The sequence below is a fragment of the Aethalodelphis obliquidens genome, unplaced genomic scaffold (genome assembly GCF_003676395.1).
Source record: "Aethalodelphis obliquidens isolate GAN/ISIS:26980383/991018 unplaced genomic scaffold, ASM367639v1 scaffold8, whole genome shotgun sequence".
Lineage (NCBI taxonomy): Eukaryota > Metazoa > Chordata > Mammalia > Artiodactyla > Delphinidae > Aethalodelphis > Aethalodelphis obliquidens.
The window spans coordinates 40462967-40487183 of NW_020837952.1; the positions used below are offsets into that span (position 1 = coordinate 40462967).

Consider the following 24217-nt stretch of genomic DNA (forward strand, 5'->3'; position numbering starts at 1 on the left):
CCTTCCCAAGATCCTGACTCTGTATTGAAATTAGCATCTTAGCTTGCAGATGAAAAAAAAAAGTGTATTTTTCCAGTTTCCTAGCCAGCAGAATGTTTCCAGATTATCTGTTACTGGAAGCAAAAGGTCCAATGATTACTTTTTTAAAAAAAGTCTATTTCTTATTCAATTTTATTATTTTGTTTACTAGTTACTTCTGGGAGACTATTGTTTTATATTCTTCAATTATAAATGGGCTAAATACAATTCATTATACTGATCCTTTGTTAAAATGTTTTATTTCTAAAGAACTAATCAATATTAGAGCACAGTCCATTTGTAAATTTGAAAACATCTACATTTATGTCATGAGCAGTTGTCCCCATTTAGACATATAAATTTTTATAACTTTTACAACAATGTTATTCTCATTATCATATTGGCCCATAAAACACAAAATTCAAGTCATTTTTTGTATGTTAATTATGATAATCTGCTTCAAGATGTTTATTTATTCATCTGTTTATTAAATAATTCATTGTCTAATTGGAATTACTGAATAATTTTTAGACTAGGAAACTAGCATTGCCATATACATTTTTATTATTTATATTCTAATTCAAGCCAGACTTCTCTGACATTTGTCTAAATTTACTGTTATTTGCTGAGTGCTTTTCAGTGGACTTTCTATAGAATATATAGAAAGACCGATCTCTTTACCATAATATAACCTTGCTGATAATCAAGCTTTTTGAGTTGGTTTGTTGTATTCCAAGCTGCTTTTATTTATTTATTTATTTTTTAATTTTAGGAGTGTTGGATAGGTTTATTATCTTGATTGTATTTCAAACTCAAGTGTACAGTTGAATATAGTGTTCAGTTTATTTAATTTATTTATTTAAATAGATCTTTACTGGAGTATGATTGCTTCATAATACTGTGTTAAAAATGTGGAACGCTTCACGAATTTGCGTGTCATCCTTGCGCAGGGGCCAGGCTCATCTTCTCTGTATCGTTCCAATTTTAGTATATGTGCTGCCGAAGCGAGCACTACAAGATGCTTTTAAATTGACTTATATAAAGACAAAATGTAATTATGTGGCAGAAATAATTTGTTGTTCAACTTCTAAGTGTTGAATCATTTCTAAAATCATGGGTGAAAAGTTAACTAGCGTAATGTTCTTTATGGTTATGATTCACTGTTATATTTCCATTTTTCTCTTTCATCCTTTTATTTTCTCTGGTCCTTCCTTCTCTTTGTTCCTCTCTCTCTCCTACTCTCTCCTCCTCCTCTTCCTATTTTTCCTCTTTTTATTCTCCTCCTTTTCCTTTTTCTCTCCCTCCCTCCCTCCCTCCCTTCCTCCCTCTCACCCTCCCTCCTTCCTCCCCTTCCTTCCTTCCTTCTTTCCTTCTTTCCTCTCTTTCTTTCTTTCTCTCTATTTTTCAGATACACCTTTAAGGAAAGGGACTAGTGAATCCCTTGGGGCTCCAAAAGGGAGTGTGGAAACTCTTCCAATATTAAAGGTATTGCAAAATATTTTAGAAAATATAGTTAAAAACATGAATTTTAATTTTCAAATAATATTAAATTTGTAAATATATAATGGTTAATTATCGAAGTAATTTTGAATATTTAATATCTGAGAAATTATGGTTTCTGTATACATTGAGAACTATATGGACATTTTTCTACGTTTTGTTTTTACTTTAGAAAAAAATCTAATCAGCTCCAAAAATAAGCTAGATAAAGCATCTTAGGAGGATTTATAGTTACATTACTATTGATATTTTGAATGTGTTGTGATTCATAGACTTACAGAGCAGAGATGTCCTACTTAGCATTTACCTCTGACAGATCAAATTAGTTACTACCTGCTAAAAATGCACCTAGAACAGTCCCTGGCATGTGGCAAGTTCTCACTGAATGTTAGCTTAAGAGAAGATAGAAGATGAGGGAGACAAATGGCCATTCTTCTTTTTGATGATAGTTTTCTTACTATATTTGAATTCTTTTTGTACATCATGGATTGTGTTGACCTGTATAGCTGAATGGGAGCCTAGGGAATTGTCTCATATATGTAATAAACATTTATTTACAGGCAAGAACTAGAATAGCATTTTGCAAACTCTGTCCTATGTGATGCTAGTACTACCCTTCAGAAAAGGATGCCAGGGTCAAGTAACCCTGGCTGACTTGAATTAAACACAATAGTTTCCTTACTGTATGACTTCTCAGGGGCATTAATTTACTCATGAGTACTGTGGTTTTCCAAGAAGGAGATATAGAATACCATATGTTCCATTATTGAAAATAAAACTCATTTTACCTACTTAGGATGCTAATGTTCATGGACTACAGTTGAAAAATACTTTTCTAGAGAGGAAGCCAGTGATCTATATTTTGGTTTACCTGATTAATTAAAAAACTATAATTTTAACTTACAAAAGTTGTGTTAACATTTGAGGGCATTTCAAGGTACTAAAACATGAAGAAAAAATTCTGTAATTTCACTATATGGACCTAAACATTATCATTTTCTATATTTTCTACTAGTCTTTTTCACAGTTAAAAAAAATATTTATTTATTTATTTTATTTTTGGCTGCGTTGGGTCTTTTGTTGCTGCATGTGGGCTTTTATGTAGCTGCGGCGAGCGGGGGCTACTCGCTTTGTTGCAGTGCGTGGCTTCTCATCGCGGTGGCTTCTCTTGTTGCGGAGCACGGGCTCTATGCCTGCAGGCTTCAGTAGTTGCAGCACATGTGCTCAGTAGTTGTGGTTCACGGGCTCTAGAGCACAGGCTCAGTAGTTGTGGTGCATGGGCTTTGTTGCTCTGCGGCATGTGGGATCTTCCCGGGCCAGGGCTCGAACCTGTGTCCCCTGAACTGACAGGCAGATTCTTAACTACAGAGCCACCAGGGAAGTCCTCTTTTTCACAATTTTTTTTATTACTGCTGTTTTATTAAATTTGTATGTAAAGTTCAGTCTAATACAAAACACAATAATCTGTTTTCTTTCATTAATTCAACAAATCTCTTTGAGAGCCTGCTCTATGGCATGCATTGATTTAGGCTCTGAGAAGACACATTTTTAACATAGTAACATTCTAATGTTTTTTCTTAACATGAATCCACCAGCACTTTTTCCTGTTGCTAAATGTTAATCCTCATGATTACTATGTTTTCTCTGAAAAATTGATTTGAAACATATGACATACAATTATAAAGAATATTATAATGAAGAGTCATTCCCCCATCACTCTTAAGAAATGAAACATAGCTAGTACAGTTGAAACTCAACTCCTCCACTAACTGTTCCTGCTCACATTGTCTTTCCCCCTACCTAGGAGTAACTGCTGTTCTGAAGAGTGATTATAAATTTCAGGCATTTTAGTATTTTTATTACATATGTTTGTATCCTTAAGCAGTAGAGTACTGTTTTTAAATTTATGTAAATGGTGTCATACACTGTGTATTCTTCTGCAGCTCATTTTTTAATCTCAGTACTGTGTTTTTGAGATTGACTCAAGTTGATTTGTGTAGCCATAGTGATCATTTTCACTACTACATTCTACTTGATCAGGGTTGCACAGTAAATGGATTTGAACTTAGGTGTGTTTCCTTCAAAGTTCAGGCATTTAGCCACTATGCTATGCTGCCTCTTGATTAAAAAAAAAAAGTGTCTTCAGGATATTTGTATAAAGTATTTTCTTCTAATACATAAAAAATGCAAGTCCTAAGAAATTGGGGACAAATAAAATATCCTGAATGTACCAGAGGACTGGGGGAGCATTCTGAATTTACTTTCTTGAATGTAATGTTCATCTTCTAATAATAGGTTTCAGAGAATGCAGTTTTGAGTTCTTTATGCTGTATTGTGTCTTCTAAAGAGAGAGAGCTGAGAAGTCTTAAACTGGGAACAGAGAATGTTTGAACTGCATAAGAGATTGAGGGGGCATAACTGTCTGCCAATGGTTTTTCCAGGGATCATTTACAGTGCTTGCTAAATATGTAGCTTCCTATTTCCCATTCTAGACGTATTGAATCGTAATTTCAGGTGTGAGGTTCTTAAAAGTTTATAATTCAGGTGTGAGGTTCTTAAAAGTTTGCCAGGTAGATTCTTAGGGAAACTAGAATTTAAGAATTACTGGCTTAGCGGACTAGCACTTATTCTTTGAAGCTTCATAGGGCAGGAATAGGAATACTAGTAGGTGTTACAAAGTGCTAGGTTTTGGCTTGGATGGAAACATTCTGGCAATTAAAGGCACTAAATGAAATGGATTTCTTAGAAGATGACCATGAAGAAACTGAAAACCATTTATGAACTATTGCTACTGTGTTTAAATTAGAAAAATGCACCCTTTCCTTGATATGATTTATTGCCCTCCGCTGGGAAATTATCAACATAAATATAGAAGTCTATGATGACTCCTGTGCCATACACTACCTGCTCAGCTGTACTGGGGCATGTGGTAGGTGGAGTAAGGGTGATTCATTGGTGTGGTCTAAGGGCATAGCAGTTGGTATTGGGAGACTTGGAGTTGAATCCTGACTTTAATGTTGACTGTGTGATCTTGAATAAACTATTTAATCTGTTTGAATATAAATGTCCTCATCTGTCAAATTATAACAATAGTATCTATTCTACTGGTAGTATTTAAGTGATACAGTTCAAATGAGCTGTTGGTAACATTGTGGAAACCAGTAACCGGCACATGGTGGCAACTCAGTTTTTCCCTTATGTTTCGCAAAGGGCACTAAATCTCAACCTAGAGTCTCAGACCTATTTGGAAGGGAGTGAAGTGGGGAAGAGTGAGAATTTATTGTAAGGAGAGTCCAAAATCCATATGCTCACCTAGCAGAGTCTGCAGGTGGGATAAATTTTATATCTTGCATGTATACGTGCAACTATTTAAAACATACATAAGGTGCTATTGTGATTATATTTTTAAAAAACTTACTTTAAAGTTTTACTGAATACATAGCTATTTTTGACAAATGGGTTATAAAGTTTTAATAATTAATAAGTACCTCATAGGATTATGGTAATTTAAAAATTAGTCCATATGAAGCATTTAGCCCAATACTTGGAACGTGTTTTAATTCAGTATTAGCTGTGATGATGACAAAGATGATGGTGGTGATGATGATGACAGTGTTAGAATGTGGGTATGTGTGTGGGGTCTTTGAAGCTCCTTGGTGTTAAGAGGTATCCTTAGAGACTTCTGTTTGTGGCAAAATGGAAAACTAGATGACCTGAAAACCCTCTTCCTACAAAACACCTAGAAATTTTGGACAGAATTGAGCAAATATCCTTGAGTACACCACAGAGCTCACAAGAAAGTAAGGTAAATTCCAGGGGCCAAAATAGAAAGGGGAACTGAAAACCAAACTGGTAAGTTTATGAATAGATGCTGCAGTAGGTTGATGGGCTCAGTTACAAAGAAACTTAGATTAACAACCATTTAGGGACAAGAGATGAGCCTTGGGCACATGAAGGATGGGGCATGGAACTCAGACTCACACATTTAGTCAGAGCCTACAAGACTCATCTTAGTAAACCATCGACTAGAAAAATATCTGCCTCTTTGGTAGGGAGGTTTCTCAGTTTGAGGTTTCTCAGTTTGGGTACTGAAAGTGGAGTAAACGGGAGAAAGTCTCTCTTCCTAATAATCTGGACCTGCCCTCATGTAGGTCCGTTTTTCAAATTTACACTATTTGGGTTGTGATTCTCCCTGAGCCTGTGATTCTTTTTTTTTTTTTTTAATTAAAAAAATTTTATTGAAGTATAGTTGATTTACAATGTTGTGTTAATTTATGCTGTATTGCAAAGTGATTCATTATGCATATATATATTCTTTTTCATGTTTTTTTCCATTATGGTTTATCACAGGACATTGAATATAGTTCCCTGTGCTATACGGTAGGAGCTTGTTGTTTATGAGCCAGTGATTCTTGAATGGAGATTCATGTCTATATATATATATATTTAATGTGTGTAATCAAGTTATGTATATTCCAGAATGCAAGTATGAGTTGACATTAGAAAATCTGTAATGCAGTACACCACATTAGCAGATGAAAAGGAGAAAATAACAACCACCTCACTAGATAAAGAGCTGCAACAAAAGCATTTGACGAAATTCAACAACCACCTTTTAAAAAATAACTCTTAACAAGTTAGGAATAGAAGAGAACTTCTGTATCCCATGAAGGGTATCATTCAAGACCTTTAATGACTGTTACACTTATGGTAAAAGATGAAAAGCAGTCCCTTTATATCGATGTAACAACTTAAAGATATCTGTCATTCTTCTGATCAAAATGTCCTAGGGGCCTTAGACAGCTGTGTGAAAAAAGAAGAGCAGAAGGAAAGGTATAAGGACTGTAAAGGAAGTATCAGAATAGTATAATACGTTGCACACTTTTAGTAATAGCAATCTAAATGTCCATCAGCAGAAGAGTGGATAAGTGAATTGTGATGTAGTCCTCAGCACACCACCATTTCATCGTAGCAGTGAAGGTGAGTGAGCTAAAGTGGGCTTGAACTAGAGTCAGCCTGGCATCATTGCCATCCACGTCTAGAGTCACCTTCACACTACAGGGGGAAAACCTGGAACTACATTTCCCACCATCTCATTTCCATACGGTTCTAGGTTAGTCTTCCAGTGAGGGGCATTTGCATGAATTTGTAATACACAAGGGAAGAGAGAGTTCTTATTCTGCAGTGGCGGATGGAAGAAGTTAATTGACCAGCCTCGCTGAGCAGGCCCTTGCAATTCACTTGCTTCAGCGTGGTAGACACTTGAGGTTGTCACTTGCCTCCTGGATTCTTAGATTCCTGTAAATTCATCACTGGCAGCTTTCTTGATCTTTGCTCTTCCAGGCCTTCCAGCAGTGATGGACACTTCTAGTTCTGTGCATTAAATCCCTTTCTGCTTGCAATACCTCGAGTTGCTCTGTGTTCCTAACTAAACCCTGACTGACACACTGAGTTGCAGGAGAAGATTTCAGTGACATATGGTTGAGTGAAAAAAGCGAACTGCAGAATTTTACAAGAGAATTAAAAATATGCAAAGTGATATTGTATATTGTTAATGGACACATACACATGTAGTAAAAGTTTAAAAACATGCAAAAGAATGGTTAAAAACCAAATTCAAGGACAGTGACTACCTCTAGGGGCAGAGAAGAGGAGAGTCACTATAAACAGTTATACAGGGGATTTCAGTGATCTGCATGTATGTGTTTGCTTTATTTCCTAAACATTTTCTGAAGAAAAAATGCAAAATTAGAAAGTTTGAACAAAGCTGGTTGCTCTTTATGTTATTCTCTGTATTTGTCTCTCTGTGAGGATAATTATATTAGAAGTTATTTAGTTTTTGAAAATCACATTGGATTTGATGGCCTCCAAGTCTAGATTTCCGGCTCAGAGATTCCAAAAAAATTAACTTTCAAAATAAAGTATGTGAAAATGACAAATTATGAGTTAGATTTTTAAGATTTACCTATACATTTGGTACCATCAGGATTTTGAAAACCATAAAAGGAAGTTATATACATGTTTTTGAAAAGTTTAATTAATATTTGGAAAAATGATGAACTGTATTTATTATTTTACCTTTATTAATAGTATTGCACGTTTAATCAAAAGCAAATATACTTAGTAAGAAATATGTCATTGATCTTGGATAGGCTATTTAAATTTGTTATTTGGTTTTGAATTATTGTTAAAAAGTTGGGAAGTGTTGTATATGATTTTCCCTTAAATTTAATTTTTCTGTTTTGTTTATAAAATTCCTTTAGAAAAAACCTGAGGAACAGTTATTTTTGGCCTATGAACTTCTTGAAAAAGCCATTGGTGGGATAAATCTGAATTGCATGTTAACTGCTTTGCCAAATGGATCATCAGTGGTTGACCATTGCTATGCCACGGTGAGAATGAGAAACTCTTATATTAGGTTTATTTTACTTAACTAGGAAGAGGGCTGGCGTTGCACATAGGTAAGTAAAGCACGGTTTGTGGTGGCTTCCCTCTCATAGGCCAGAAATATATTCCCTTTTTCCCAGAAGAAATCAAGGAGTGTGAGGAGTCTTTGAATCTGTCACTGAAGAGGCTGCTGGTGAACTTGAAAAGCAGATTTCTTAGTGTGTAAGCCAGATTGCAAAGAGTTGAGAAGTGAGCAGACTTTAATGGCTAAGAGTAAAGTGATAACCTGAATGATAATAAGACAGAGCTGGTTTTAGTATGTTTTGATAACCATATGCCTTTTTAATTTTTACTTCAATTCTGCCGAAGCACACCCACGGTATAGATGCAGACATGTGCAAACCAGTCACACCGAATAGTTTCATAATGGATTTGCATCTTGAACTAATTCAAGCCCAGCACCGAATGGCCGTTGTGCTTCTTGACCAATTGCAAGGTAGTAGCCATCAAAGCAAATAACTTGTTCTGAATCAGTTTTAAGACAAGTTCAAGTACAGAATCAATTTAATTTGTAAACAGTGTTGTTGTTGACTAGGTGTTTTCCAGATAAATGTCATCATTTTATTTTTTCTTACTTCTCTGATAAATATCAATAGATATGTTTCATTATTTCTTTACACCTTGCATAGCAAATCAGTAAACTTCTAAAAAATTAAATTGCTTGAGTTATAGTAAATTATTGATATTTTATTAATTTAATGAAGCAAACATTTATTGAGTCTCTATCAAATCTAGGAACTATATTAAGCTTGGTCCAAATAAGACACAGCCTTTAATTTTGAGCTTCTAGATAAGTAAGCCAACTATAATAGTCAAGGTTAATTAATGCAATAGAAGTGGGCTCAGAGTGTTTGATATGGGCACACAGAAGAGTATAACAGTCAAGAAAGTCAGGGATGGCTTCTTGGAAGAAGTGATAGTTGACCAGAAGGCTATCTTTATCTTCATAAATATCTTTATGAAGAAAATTGAGAAGGAGGCAGTCATTTTGAATGGAGAAAGCAACTTTTAGTAAGGTGGAAGCAAACAATTATATGGTGAAGTCTAGAAACTGCTGGAATTTTCTTATGGCTGCAGTAAAGAGCACACATGGGAGATTGACACAGATAAGCCTAGAGAGGTAGATCACGGATCTTGAAGGGTTAAATCGTTTATATTTTATCTTGGAAGCTATTGAAAAATTTAGAAAGACATCTCTGACAGCAGTGTGAGAGGACAGATGAGTTGGATCTAAGTTGTTTTTGCCTCATTATTTAGGTAAAGAGGTCAAAACATTAAAAAAAAAATGCCGATAGTAATTCTAGTGTGCATATAGAAACACAACTACTCAAGTTTCAGGATAAGATTTAAAATATTATTAGGTCTAAAAATCTCTTCTGTTTGAGGTTAAATTTTGATAAAGCCAAGTTACTCCTGGCATGATTATATAGTCAATATTCATTTAACTGCCACTTCCTCATTTTAAATTACTGAGTAATTATAGAATAGAACTGAGTGTTCCAGCCTAACATGACTTCTGATCTCTGTCGAATACACTCAGATGTCCCATCATATATACAGCTAAACAAATTTAATCAAATGCTGGTTAATTAAATAATTTTTGAGTGCAGACTTTTTCTCCTCAGCTTTATTAAGATATAATTGACATACCACATCATGTAAGTTCAAGGTGTACAACGTGTAGATTTGATACACTAACATATTGCAAAATGATTACTGTCATAGTGTTAGCTAACAGCTCAAGCATGTCACACAATTCCCGTTTCTCTTTCTGTGGTGAGAACATTCAAGATTTACTCACTTTGCAACTTACAAGTGTCTACTACAGTATTATTAACTATGATCCATGCTGTACATTAGGTCCCCAGAACTTATTCATCTTATGTACCCTTTGGCCAATATCTCTCCATTTTCCCACTTCCTCAGCCCCTGGTAACCACCATTCTACTCTCTGTTTCTATGAGTTTGGGTTTTTTAGATTCCACATATAAGTGATGCCATACAGTATTTGTCTTTCTCTGTGTAACTTATTTCACCTGGCATAATGCCCTCAAAGTCCATGCATATTAGTGCAAATGTCTTTCTCCTGACTGAATAATATTCCACTGTGTGTGTGTGTGTGTGTATGTGTGTGTGTGTGTCACATCTTCTTTATACGTTCACCCACTGATGGATATTTAGGTTGTTGCCATATCTTAGCTATTGTGAATAATGCTGCAATGAACATGGGACTGTAGATATTGTAAGATCTTGTTTTTATTTCCTTTGGAGATATACCCAGAAGTAGATTTCTGGATCATATAGTAGTTCTATTTTTAATTTTTTGAGAAACCTCCATAGTGTTTTCCATAGTGGCTTAGCCAATTTACATTCCTACAAATAGTGTATAAGGGTATCCTTTAATCCACAGCCTCGCCAATGTTTATTATCTTTTGTCTTTTTTGATGATAGCCATTTTAATAGGCGTGAGGTAATATCTTATTGTGGTTTTGATTTGCATTTCCCTGATGATTAGTGATGTTAAGCATCTTTTCATGTACTAGTAGGCCATTTGTATATTTTCTTTGGAAAAATGTCTATTTAGTTCCTCTGTCCACTTTTTTTTTTTTTTTTTTTCTTTTTTTTTGCGGTACGCTGGCCTCTCACTGTTGTGGCCTCTCCCGTTGTGGAACACAGGCTCCGGATGCGCAGGCTCAGCTGCCATGGCTCATGGGCCCAGCCTCTCTGCGGCATGTGGGATCTTTCCGGACTAGAGCACAAACCCGTGTCCCCTGCATTGCCAGGAGGACTCTCAACCACTGTGCCACCAGGGAAGCCCTCTTCTGCCCATTTTAAAATCAGATTTTTTTATTATTAAATGGCTTGAGTTTTTTTATATATTTTGGATATATCTATAGATACCTATATATCTATATATAGATAACCGACTTTAAAAAAATGCACAACATGAGAGTTGCAAGTTAAGTTTTATTTGGGGCAAAATGAGGACTATAGCCTGGGAGACAGCATCTCAGATAGCTCTGAGAAACTGCTCCAAAGAGGTAGGGGGAAGGTCAGTATATATGTGATTTTGGTGAAGGCGGGGAGTACATGGAATGAAGCACATATTTTTTTGCAGAAGGTTTCTGCTAGTCACGAGGAGCAGCCGTCACCATGAAAGATTTTAGTGCTTTTCTAGATATGAGGGGATACAAGAATTGGGCTCATAAAATCAACTCCTGAAAATACCTAACTATCTGAAGACCTGTTCTACCAGTTTTTCCCAGAGCACAGAGAGCCTCATTTCTGCTCTCCACCCTGAGCTCCTTTCAGGGGATGTTGAAAGTCAGCAGCTGCAGCAGCACATGATCTAATCCTTGTAGAGGTAGCTGGCAAGTGCCAGTGGCAAGTGCCAGTTTGTAGTTGACTCTCTCTCTCTCTCTCTATATATATGTGTGTGTGTGTGTGTGTGTGTATACATATTTACATAGGATTAGTTATTATTTCTTTGCAATATCTCTGGATCTGCTTGATGTTTTTCTCTGCTTTATTGAACTGCCACCCTAGCACAGATTATCACTTTTTTTCTCCTGTCATTCTTCACTCTTGTATGCTGCAGTCTGATTAATGTTGCCTAAATACTGCTTTTGTCATTCTTATTCAAGAACTTTACGGTGGTTGTCTATTGATGACTGTGGCATTTAAATGTGACTCCTGTGTTGGGCATTCAGAGTTTTCTTGCAATCTCATCCTTCTTATCTCCAGTGATTATAATCATGAGAGCTATCACTTAATTAGCATTTATAATACCCTAGGTACTGAGAGAAAGATGCATTATTTTCCGCTTTGTGTTGCTATTTCCATGAAGATAAATTTCCTTATCCTTTGCCATTAAAGAAACCTTATATCCTTTAACGGTGTCTTTTGGCATCTTTTCATCAATCAATCACCATCCCATGGTGACTCATGTGCATTAGCACAAATAATTAAACCTCAATAAAAGGGGTTTATTGTAAGGTTACTACAGGTACACTCATGTACCTTTAAGGAGAGAAACAATATATTGCCAGGTCTCTTGAGGGCCAGACCTGGAAAATCAAGAATCAGTGTAATATTCTCCATCTCCCTGGACCAGCATACCTTTACTTTCTTCTCCCTCATCCTGCTACCTCTTTCCTGGACCACCGTGATGGTCAGTCCTAGTTGCACACCAGGATCTCTCACTGCTCACAGTCAATTGGGAATAATTTGTGTGTCAGTTGAAAATCTTGAGAGAGGCTCTGATTTTATCAGCCACAGATAGAAGAGAATGGAGGTCTTCATGTGGTACCCAGAGCTCTTGCAGGAACCATGGATGGAGCAATTTTGAAAAGTTTATGAAGGGGGAAAGTGAACAAAAGTTGGTTGGACCCTATTTATCAAGCTTCAAGATAATTTTATTTAAGGTGAAATAGAAAATCAAATATTATTATAATTTAAAAATTCTTGATCTTCTCATACAGTAGCAAATAAAAGAGAATTTAATGATGAAACTGTATTAGATTTGTTTGAATTTTTATCTATTAATGAAAAAAAGATGACATGATAGAGGAAGCAATAATTTTACAAATAGTTACTCTTTAGTGTTTAGAAAATATTTCCTTTCTTGAACATAAACCTAATTGTGATAACAATCTCCTTCTTCTTCTCCTTCTTCTTCTTCTTCTTCAGTTTTGCAGACTCCAACTGTTAGCAAAAATATATCTACCAAAGGTCCAGAAAAGCCAAAAAAACCTGGAAGTCCTGATTGTTTTACAGGTAATTAAGTTTTGGATAAATTGTCTTTCCGCATTTTTTAAAGATAGTTTTTATGTTGCCCTTTCGGTGAAATGTTTGTTTGCTTTTACAGAATTAAGTGTAATGAATAAAATAAGGAAGAATAAGCTATCCAAAGCAATTTACCTGATGCAGAAAACCCTTCTAATGTTTGAGAAAGATGCAACCTGTACATCTCTACATAACTTCTTGATGGTAACAATATATCATTTCTTCTTTTAGTCCTGACATGCAACCCCTGTTAAAAATGAATGATTTATTTCTCTTTGCTAAAAATAATGTGTTGCCGTTAACATTAGATTATGAACTTTTAGATTTGCCGTGTCTAGTCTTCTCTTTGTGAAGTGCAATAGTTTTAAGCAGGGAAATTAATCTGTATCTCCAGCCCTGAACTCTCCTGAAATGAGAGGTTCTCTCTCTGCAGGGAGACCTTACAGGGGGAGCTAAATAAAATCAGGATTCAAAATGAGGTGAATCGTAGAATGTAAGTGACACTGTGCCAGCATCAATGCATTCCTTACTATGGAACTAAAATACTTAAAGTCCATGGGCTAAAGTACCTTCTCCCAGATGGATATTGCTGATTTATGGACCAGTTGCCTTGCTGTTGTTGTCTCTCTCTGACCTGGAAATTGTTCTGTCTTCTTACTTATTCATTGTATGTTGATTTTAGAGTTTAAATTTCTGAGGGGAATCACATTTCTGTTTTATTTTTGCCCCTGTGTATCACAAAAGTTTGACTGTGTTGGCTGAATGAATGGCATATGATGAGGTAGAGAATACAAGTAGCTTGTCTGACAAGGGAAAGAAAAGAGTAAGTCAAAGCTAGGGGAAGGATACAGAGTTTAAGAAGAGTTCGACATATAGTGGGGGTCCTCTAATAGAATAGGGAAGGGGATGAGATTGAAAGCACACGTAAAGTGGTTCATCTTCAGTGGAGGATGGGCTGTAGAGCAGACACCTCATCCTCCGATATAAAAGGGAAGGAGGAACAGACAGATGTAGATTTCAATAAGTCCATTGGTGTGGAGGCAGGGAGTTGAGTGGATTCCTTCTTATCTCAATCATGTGTAAAATAGGAGGCAAGGGAATCTGCCATGGAGAGTGAGGGTGAATAGTTGGACTGGGGAGAGAGAAGGTGATTGGAGAGTGGAGAGGAATGGATGAGGGAGCTGACTCTAAGTTAAAGGACTGGTCAGCATCCTGAAGTTCTGGCTGAGGTTGAAGACCATGGATTTTCAGGTGGCCTCATCTGCATGCTGGTATGATATTATCCTGGTGTGGTACTCTTAGTAGCTGTGACAGTAGAATATTTGTGACAGTAGAGATTTGTACTGGACTGGATTTTTAATAAAAGTACGAAAGTATAGGTTAAAAGTTCATAATGAAAAATGGGTGTAGATTGAGTAGGGAAGGAAGTAACACCATCAAGACTTTTAAAGACTTGGTAGACTATGGAGATATCAAGAGATTGGGCATCTCTATGAGATCAGGGACCAGAAAATCAGAATCTGAGAGAGCTAGAAGGATAGGTGTTGGAAGTTAGAAAGTATTGGGTTGACCAAAAAATTCATTCCGGATTATCCGTAAGATGTTACGGAAAAACCTGAACCAAGTTTTTGGCCAATGCAATAGAATATTGGAGTTTTAGATTTCTGGTATGTAGTACTTCCTGATCATAAGTCCATCACTTCATTCATCCAACATATGTTTTTGAGTGCCTATGATCCATTCAGCAAACGTTTTATTGCAAGTTGACTATGTGCCTGGTATTATGCTGAGTACAAGGGATAAAAACAAACAAAAATCCTTTCTTTATTCAACCAGTATTGATGGATTGCCTGCTCTTTGTGGTCTCTGTCTTCAAGATAAATCCAGTCTATGGGAACATAGACGTGTAAGTAGGTGATTATGAGTCATTGTCATAGGTGCTCTAATTGCAAGAGTGCCAGGGGAATTCAGGAAGCGAATACCTGACCCAACAGTGGGGAATATTTGAAGAAACATCCAGAAAAAGTGACATGAAGTTGAATACTGAAAGACAGACAGGAGTACCCAGGGAAAGAGAAAGACAAAAGTGGAAAGGACATGCAAGGCAGAGAGAACAACCTGTGCAAAGGTCCTGAGGCTAGAAGGGTCATAGAGTGCTTGTGGTCCTGAGATCATTCAGTGTAACAGAAGCTTCGATGCAATGGCAAAGGGGAGGGAAGTGTTTGGAGAGGATGGTAAGAGGTGAGACCAGAGAGAAAGTAGAGTCTAGCTCGTAAGAAGTCTAAGGATTCTGCATAAACAGATGCTATCAGTGTTCAAGGTGGGGAAGTCTGTCCTGGCAGTATTAGGGGAGAGCCTCATTACAGTAGAATTTCCAGCATCTGAATGAAGGAATTTGATGATGGTATTGGATAGTCTCAGCTGACCAGGCCAAGTGGTGTCTGATCTCTGCTGGAAGACTCCTGGGGTTCAGATCCATTTTCTCAGCAGATGCTTCTGCAGCCGCTCGCTACTGCCTAGTGGTTGGAGGACATTAGTACTTCAGTCCTATTTCCATGGCAAGTAAAACTTATCTTTCTTTTAGAACTGTTTGTCTCAGGACTCATCTCATGGCCTCTCACAGTCCAGAGAGAGTAAAGCCTCTGGGATTTTCCCTTTTGGTTTATTATGATGCAATCTTGTCTTTATATTATCGTAATATGCCCATTGCCCTGTTAGGTCTCTGTCTTTCTACCACTGTGACTGGGAACACACGGGAGATGTGAGAGGTCTGAAGTTTTCATGTTCTCCTTGTGTATCTTTTCCTTCTATTTCTTAAGTGAAACTATTTTAAGAAAAATTATAATATCCTCTTAGACTCATGAGAGGCATTTAGAAGCTCTACTTTTTACGAGGAGCCCTCCATAAGAATTGTCACCAGCTGGGAAATGTTGAATATTTATTTAGAAGTCCCGAAATCTTCTATAGCCACCTCTGCTCCTCTGTGGCAGTTTTTCATCCTGGTGTTAAAGCTTAATGATCAGTCCTCAGGGTACTCTCATAAACAACGATGTTACGGCTCAAATAATTGCCAAAGTTTCTTTCCTTAAAGAAGACAAATAAATTTCATTCCCTTGGCAATCATTTTCTTTTGGGCTATATTACAGCATGCTTTACATTATCACGGTCTGGTAATAAAATTATCCACAAATCAGTATTTGATGTGTCACCTGATACCATAAAAAAGATTTGAAAAGCCTGGCTCTTTGCAGAACCCTTAAATAATTCATACCCTGTTTTAGTTTTTCAGAAGTTTCCCGACCTTGTGGAGATGGATACTCTCATCAGGTGTCTGTTTTATTCCAAGTCCATTAAAGGTGGACTAGCTTGTTGCCATGGATGGAGGGACAAACCTTTGATAAGAACCCGTTAGCCTTCCAAAAGAGATGGCTGGCTTTTTTTTCTTGATTGTGGGGCTTTATTTTTCTCGGTTTCCTGTCTCGGTTATTTGACTTCTGGAAGTGCATATTGGCATTTTACACATTATACCTCAGATTGATTTTAATGGATTGCACCTGGAACCAGCCTGCGATGTCCCTGATTTTCTACTTCCGATAAATAGAGGAGTCAGCTTATGGCTTATGATCACCACTCCTAGTTCGCTTCAGAGTCCAGCAGCCCAACCTTCAGCGTCTTTGCGGAGCAATTCCTCACTGGGAAGAGGCAGGAATACTCCTCAATCCAAGTGCTGAGGGTACCGGGGCAGGGGTGTATACTGTTGTTTTCTGTCCAGCATTTATTTCCCTCTTCCAAACATCACCTTTGGAGGAATTTCTTCTTCCCCACTAGAAGAAATCAGGTAGGACTTTTCAGGGCCTCTCTTCTCTGCCAGCCAAGAGGAGGACTGGTGATGCAAGCTAGGCTGATTGGTTGCTCCCTTCTTGGAATCTGAATCTTGAACAGAGGGATAAAAAGACAAAAAGTAGTTGGCATTCATTCATTCCAGTGCCTGTGTCCTGATTAGACTATGTTAGTTGTGTTCTGTAGACCCTCTTGCCTCTCTGGACCTGCTGTGTTCCAAGCCTCATGTTGCTGTTGCTTCTGTTGCAAAGAGCCCTAACTGATGCATCTAGTGTTCCCCTAGGACTATATGTTGAAACTTAAATCAATAATTAACATGATTTTAGCAGTTCTGAAATCCAGTCATAATGCTTCAACTCTAAGCAAAGGAGCATTATAGATTAGCAGATTATTTTTTATAATCAACACAGAATCCACTTTTATGGTCCTAATTTGAAACCAGAACTCATGAAGAAGCCCAGGCCACTAGAAGTTCTAATCACTCCTGGCTCTAATACTTCCTGAATTTACATCTTGATGGCCCCTAAATACCATTGTATTAACTATGTTAGCAGTAACTGGATTACCAAGTGAAGTGATTTTTCCTATTTTATAACATTTTAGTCAAATTAATTCTATTTGCTTTTTTTAGGAAAAATATATGTAAGCCAATATTCTTCAGAGATCTTCTCAGTTCTTTTTAATTGTTCATGCTGAAGTCTTCCTCATAAAGAGTAAAACCCTTTTTGATTCTAACCCCCCTCTTTTGAGGTCATGTTTTGACCCGCAGTCTTCAAACTACTGACAGAGATTTTAGAATATTTACATTTTAGGATTTTTTTCTTTTAAATATTTTGACGTTATTGCATAGAAAACTTCATCTCTGGTTGCCTCTCCATGCTTCTTTTTAACTTCACTTTGTATTAAGACAAGAAATCATAATGGTTAGGAGTATAAGGCTCTTGGATTAGAGTTTTGGTACTGCCGCTGACTAGCTGTATGACCAAGGTCAAATTACCCATGCTCTGTTAAATTTTAATTTCTTCATCTGTAAAATGGGTGTTTTGGGGAAGATTCAATGAAATGATGCCTATAAAATGCTTAGCATTTGACATAGAATAAGCAGTCAATAAATGTTAGCCATTATTATTACTACTATTTTATCTTCTAATTTAAGCACTGTGGAATATTCTTTTTGTCATATCAGTATGATTTTTGATGCTTTAGATATATTTTTCTCTATCAAACTACACATTTCTTTCTGTCTTTTCTCTTAGATCTTATAAAGCGTATATTTTATTCTCAGCAATATTCTTTGCCAGGATTCTTGGATATGACAACCTACTTTTCATCTTCTTCTGAAATATACATAATATTGTTGAGAACCCAGAATATACCTCAGGAGATCTACTAGATGAGTAATAAATATGGTACTTTATCATTCCAGTCTTGTGATAGTTGTTTAGGTGTGTCCTAATCACGGCCTTCCAGATTGCATTACATCTTTCTGCAAGTGTTTTGCTGCACTGTGGATGTTAAGTCATTTTCAAATGTATTTAATGTCAATCTGTCATCATAAGCCTTGAGTAACTTGTAAAAAGAGGCAGGTCACACATTCTCTAGTGGGAACCATAGGCAGAGAGATTTGCATTCAGACAATAGTACTTTGGACTTCAGTACTATTGTTTTGTGGCAATAAAACAATATGTTTTTTTAATTGAAGTGTAGTTGCTTACCATATTATATGTTACAGGTGTACAATATAGTGATTCACAACTTTGAAAGGTTATACTCCATTTATAGTTATTATAAAGTATTGGCTTTATTCCCTGTGTTGTACAATATATCCTTATAGCTTACTTTATTTTATTTTAATTAAAAAATATTTTATTGGAGTATAGTTGACTTACAATGTTATGTTAGTTTCAGGTGTACAGCAAAGTGAATCAGTTATTCATATACATATATCTACTCTTTTTTAGATTCTTTTCCCATATAGGTCATCACAGAGTATTAAGTAGAGTTCCCCGTGCTATACAGTAGGTCCTTATTAGTTACCTATTTTATATATAGTAGTGTGTATATGTTAATCCCAATCTCCCAATTTATCCCTCCCCCCACTTTCCCCCCTGGTAACCGTAAGTTTGTTTTCTATATCTGTGACTCTATTTCTGTTTTCTAGATCAGTTGATTTGTACCCTTGTTTTTAGATTCCACATATAAGGGATATCACATGATATTTGCCTTTCTCTAGCTGACTTACTTCACTCAGTATGACAATATCTGGGTCCATCCATGTTGCTGCAAATGGCATTATTTCATTCTTTTTTATGGCTGAGTAAATTCCATTGTATATATGTACCACATCTTCTTTATCCATTCTTCTGTCAGTGGACATTTAAGTTGCTTCCATGTCTGGCGATTGTAAATAGTGCTGCAACGAACATCAGGGTGCATGTGTCTTTTTGAATTATGGTTTTCTGCAGATATACACCCAGGAGTGGGATTACTGGATCATATGGTAAGCAACTGACCAAGGATTAATCTCCAAAGTATACAAGCAGCTCATGCAGCTCAATATCAAAAAAACAAACAACCAATCCAAAAATGGGCAGAAGATCTAAATAGACATTTCTCCAAAGTAGACATACAGATTGCCAACAAACACATGAAAAGATGCTCAACATCACTAATCATTAGAGAAATGCAAATCAAAACCACAATGAGGTATCGCCTCACATCAGTCAGAATGGCCATCATCAAAAAATCTACAAACAGTAAATGCTGGAGAGGGTGTGGAGAAAAGGGAACCCTCCTGCACTGTTGATGGGAATGTAAATTGATACAGCCACTATGGAGAACAGTATTGAGGTTCCTTAAAACACTAAAAATAGAACTACCATATGACCCAGCAATCCCACTACTGGGCATATACCCTGAGAAAACCATAATTCAAAAAGAGTCATGTACCACAATGTTCATTGCAGCTCTATTTACAATAGCCAGGACATGGAAACAACCTAAATGTCCATCAGCAGATGAATGGATAAAGAAGATGTGGTACATATATACAATGGAATATTACTCAGCCATAAAAAGAAATGAAATTATTTGTAGTGAGGTAGATGGACCTAGAGACTGTCATACAGAGTGAAGTAAGTCAGAAGGAGAAAAACAAGTACCATATGCTAACGCACATATATGGAATCTAAAAAAACGGTACCAGTGAACCTAGGGGCAGGACAGGAATAAAGACACAGACGTAGAGAATGGATTTGAGGACATGGGGAGGGGGGAGGGTAAGCTGTGACGAAGTGAGAGGGTAGCATTGACATATATGCACTGCCAAGTGTAAAACAGATAGCTAGTGGGAAGCTGCTGCATAGCACAGGGAGATCAGCTCTATGCTTGAGAGGTGGGATAGGGAGGGTGGGAGGGAAGCTCAAGAGGGAGGGGATATGGGGATATACGTATACATATAACTGATTTACTTTGCTATACAGCAGAAATTAATATAACATTGTAAAGCAATTATACTCCAATAAAGATATAAAAGAAACAAAACAACATGTTTTGTTAGACATATTAGGCAACATGTTGGCCATGGATAGGCAAGTCACATCCATATCGATAATACTTTCTCTTTCACAATTAAGTAGAGCTGGTTTCATGCAAATTTTTCTATCTTGATTTTTTGCGTCTTCTTTTCTGGTGATATTTCCTCCTTGTACTTGAGGAACCCCCTTTAAAAAACCCCTAATCACTTTCTTTTCTTTAATTGAGGTATAATAGACAACATTGTATTAGTTTCAGGTGTACAACGTCACAATTCCATTTTTATATATATTGCTAAATGGTCACCACAAGTCTTGTTAACTTATGTTACTATGTATTAATAATATATTATTAACTTATATAATTGTCGCCATACAGTTAACACATTTTTTCTTGCGATGAGAACTTTTAAGATCTACACTTTTAGCAACTTTCACATATGCAATACAGCATTAACTATATTCACCATGCTGTGCGTTATATCCCCATGACTTATTTATTTTATAACTGGGAGTTTGTACCTTTTGACCCCCTTCACCCATTTTTGCCCACCCCCAACTCCCTACCTTTGGCAAACACCAATCTGTTCTCTGCATCTGTGAGCTTGGTTTTTGTTTTTGTTTTTTTGTTGGATTCCACATATACGTGAGATCATATGGTGTTTATCTTTCTCTGTCTAGCTTCTTTCACTTATCATAATGCCCTCAAGGTCCATCCATGTTGTTGCAAATGGCAAGATTTCTTTTTTTTTAATGGCTGAATAAAATTCCGTTATTTATCCATCCATCTCACATTTTCTCTATCCATTACTCCAGTGGTGCACATTTAGGTTATAAATGATGTTGCAGTGAACATGGGAGTGCATATAGCTTTTTGAATTAGTATATCAATCACTTTCTTATAAGTGGAATTTTATTAGCAGCTCAATGATTTACCTCGCTAAGTTAGGATTTTTTTTTCTTTTTTCTTTTTTTTTTTTTTGCGGTACACGGACCCCTCACTGCTGTGGCCTCTCCCATTGTGGAGCACAGGCTCCGGACGCGCAGGCTCAGCGGCCATGGCTCACGGGCCCAGCCGCTCCGCGGCATGTGGGATCTTCCCGGACCGGGGCACGAACCTGTGTCCCTTGCATCAGCAGGCGGACTCTCAACCACTGCACCACCAGGGAAGCCTGCTAAGTTAGGATTTTAATTTCTAACTAGCATTAGGTCTACCTTGAGTTCTATTAGATAATTTATCTGATTTACCTAAATCAAGGACTCTGTCTGAGACTTTTCTCTTGTTACCTTTCACTTAAAACTTTAATACGTTGATCTATCTTTCTGTTTTTGTGCCAGGGAGGGTGGGAGGGAGGGAGACGCAAGAGGGAAGAGATATGGGAACATATGTATATGTATAATTGATTCACTTTGTTGTAAAGCAGAAACTAACACACTTTTCTATTGTCTTTATGGTCTCTATTTCCCCTCTGATCTTTGATGTTCCTTCTACTAACTTTGGACTTAGGTTTTTTGTTCTTCTTATTCCTTGAGGTGTGAAGTTAGATTGTTTATTTGATATCTTTCTTTGTTCTTAAGGTAGGCATTTTCGCTAAAATCTTCCCTCTTAGAACTACTTTTGCTGCATCTTATAAATTTTAGTATGTTGTGTTTTCATTTTCATTAGTCTTATGATACTTTTTGACTTCTCTTTCCATTTCTTTTTTTTAAAATTAATAATGACTATTAAAAACTGTTCAGGGCTTCCCTGGTGGCGCAGTGGTTGAGAGGCCGCCTGCCGATGCAGGGGACGCGGGTTCGTGCCCCGGTCTGGGAAGATCCCACATGCCGCGGAGCGGCTGGGCCCGTGAGCCATGGCCGCTGAGCCTGCGCGTCCGGAGCCTGTGCTCCGCAACGGGAGAGGCCACAACAGTGAGAGGCCCGTGTACCGCCAAAAAAAAAAAAAACTGTTCGAATATCTTTTTGGCCATTGAAACTGTAATCATATTTTTCTCATTTGATTTATGGATAAATTAAATTATATCCTTAGACTTCCTAATATTAAATCATCCTTTTATTCCTGAGAGAGAGACAATATAATTACAGTACATTATTCCTTTAACATATTGTTAGATCAATGTATTAGTATTTTATTTAGGACGTTTACATTTATATTTGTAAGGAGATTGCTCTATGTTTTTAAGTGCAGTCATTTTTTCAGGTTTTGTTATCAAAGCTATAATAATTTTAGAATATTCTCTGAGGAGCTTTCTCTGTAGTTAGAAATTTAAAAAATGGCATAGGAATTAATCAGTTCATTGATATTCAAAGTATTTTAAAAAATAGTATCAGTTGAGACTGACGCTTGTGGGAAAGTCTTTTTGGATATCGTTTTTGGATATCTTTCCCAGTTTCTTTCATCATTATTCCTGTGTTCAGGTTTTTCTTCTTGAGTCAGTCACTGGCCATTTGTGTATCTTCTTTGGAGAAATGTCTATTCAAACCCCTTGTTCATTTTTTAATGGCGTTGTCTTTTCATTATTGATTTGTAACGGTTCTTAATATATTCTGAATACACGTCCTTTATCAGATATATGATTTGCAAATATTTTGTCCCATTCTGTCAGTTGTCTTTATTTTTTTGATGGTATCATTTGAAGTTTTAAATTTTGAAGAATTTCAGTTTACCTACTTTTTCTTTTGGTGTGCTTTTGGTGTCATATCCAAGAAACCATTGTTTAACTCAAGGATGTGAAGAAATTTACTTCTATATTTTGTTATAAGAATTTTATAATTTTAGCTCTTATATTTGGTTCTATGATTCATTTTGAGTTAACTATTTGTATATAATGTGATGTATGGGTCTCACTTCCTTCTTTTGCTGGTGGATGTCTAATTGTCCCAGCGCAGTTTTTTGGAAAGGCTATTCTATTTTCTATCATTCAATTTTTTTTTTTACATCTTTATTGGAGTATAATTGCTTTACAGTGGTGTGTTAGTTTCTGCTTTATAACAAAGCGAATCAGTTATACATATACATATGTTCCCATATCTCTTCCCTCTTGCATCTCCCTCCCTCCCACCCTCCCTATCCCACCCCTCTAGATGGTCACAAATACCTGAGCTGACCTCCCTGTGCTATGCGGCTGCTTCCCACTAGCTATCTATTTTACGTTTGGTAGTGTATATATGTACGTGCCACCCTCTCGCTTTGTCACAGCTTACCCTTCCCTCTCCCCATATCCTCAAGTCCATTCTCTAGTAGGTCTGTGTCTTTATTCCTGTCTTACCCCTAGGTTCTTCATGACTTTTTTTTTCTTAAATTCCATATATATGTGTTAGCATATGGTATTTGTCTTTCTCTTTCTGACTTACTTCACTCTGTATGACAGACTCTGGGTCCATCCACCTCACTACAAATAGCTCAATTTAATTTCTTTTTATGGCTGAGTAATATTCCATTGTATATATGTGCCACATCTTCTTTATCCATTCATCCGATGATGGACACTTAGGTTGTTTCCATCTCCGGGTTACTGTAAACAGAGCTGCAATGAACATTTTGGTACATGACTCTTTGAATTATGGCTTTCTCAGGGTATATGCCCAGTAATGGGATTGCTGGGTCATATGGTAGTTCTATTTGTAGTTTTTTAAGGAACCTCCATACTGTTCTCCATAGTGGTTGTACCAATTTCACTTTCAGATTTTTCATCACTAGTGTATAGGAATGCCAGAGATTTCTGTGCATTAATTTTGTATCCTGCTGCTTTACCAAATTCATTGATTAGCTCTAGTAGTCTTCTGGTAGCATCTTTAGGATTCTCTATGTATAGTATCATGTCATCTGCAGACAGTGACAGCTTTACTGCTTCTTTTCCGATTTGGATTCCTTTTATTTCCTTTTCTTCTCTGATTGCTGTGGCTAAAACTTCCAAAACTATGTTGAATACGAGTGGTGAGAGTGGGCAACCTTGTCTTGTTCCTGATCTTAGTGGAAATGCTTTCAGTTTTTCACCATTGAGGATGATGTTGGCTGTGGGTTTGTCATATATGGCCTTTATTATGGTGAGGAAAGTTCCCTCTATGCCTACTTTCTGCAGGGTTTTTATCAT

General features: G+C 36.7%; 1 protein-coding gene and 1 non-coding gene across 2 annotated transcripts in view; one reads left to right on the plus strand and one right to left on the minus strand.

The window, feature by feature from the left end:
• CFAP54 (cilia and flagella associated protein 54) overlaps positions 1-24217 on the plus strand; it is a 302505-nt gene that overhangs the window by 52579 nt on the left and 225709 nt on the right. The window contains exons 15-19 of the mRNA XM_027107250.1: positions 1427-1503; positions 7782-7910; positions 8275-8401; positions 12655-12741; positions 12833-12954. Coding sequence (XP_026963051.1) covers positions 1427-1503; positions 7782-7910; positions 8275-8401; positions 12655-12741; positions 12833-12954 — 542 coding nt within the window. The remainder of the gene's footprint in view (positions 1-1426; positions 1504-7781; positions 7911-8274; positions 8402-12654; positions 12742-12832; positions 12955-24217) is intronic.
• LOC113621365 (U6 spliceosomal RNA) lies at positions 924-1030 on the minus strand. The gene has a single exon (XR_003433152.1). It is a non-coding gene; the product is annotated as a U6 spliceosomal RNA (small nuclear RNA).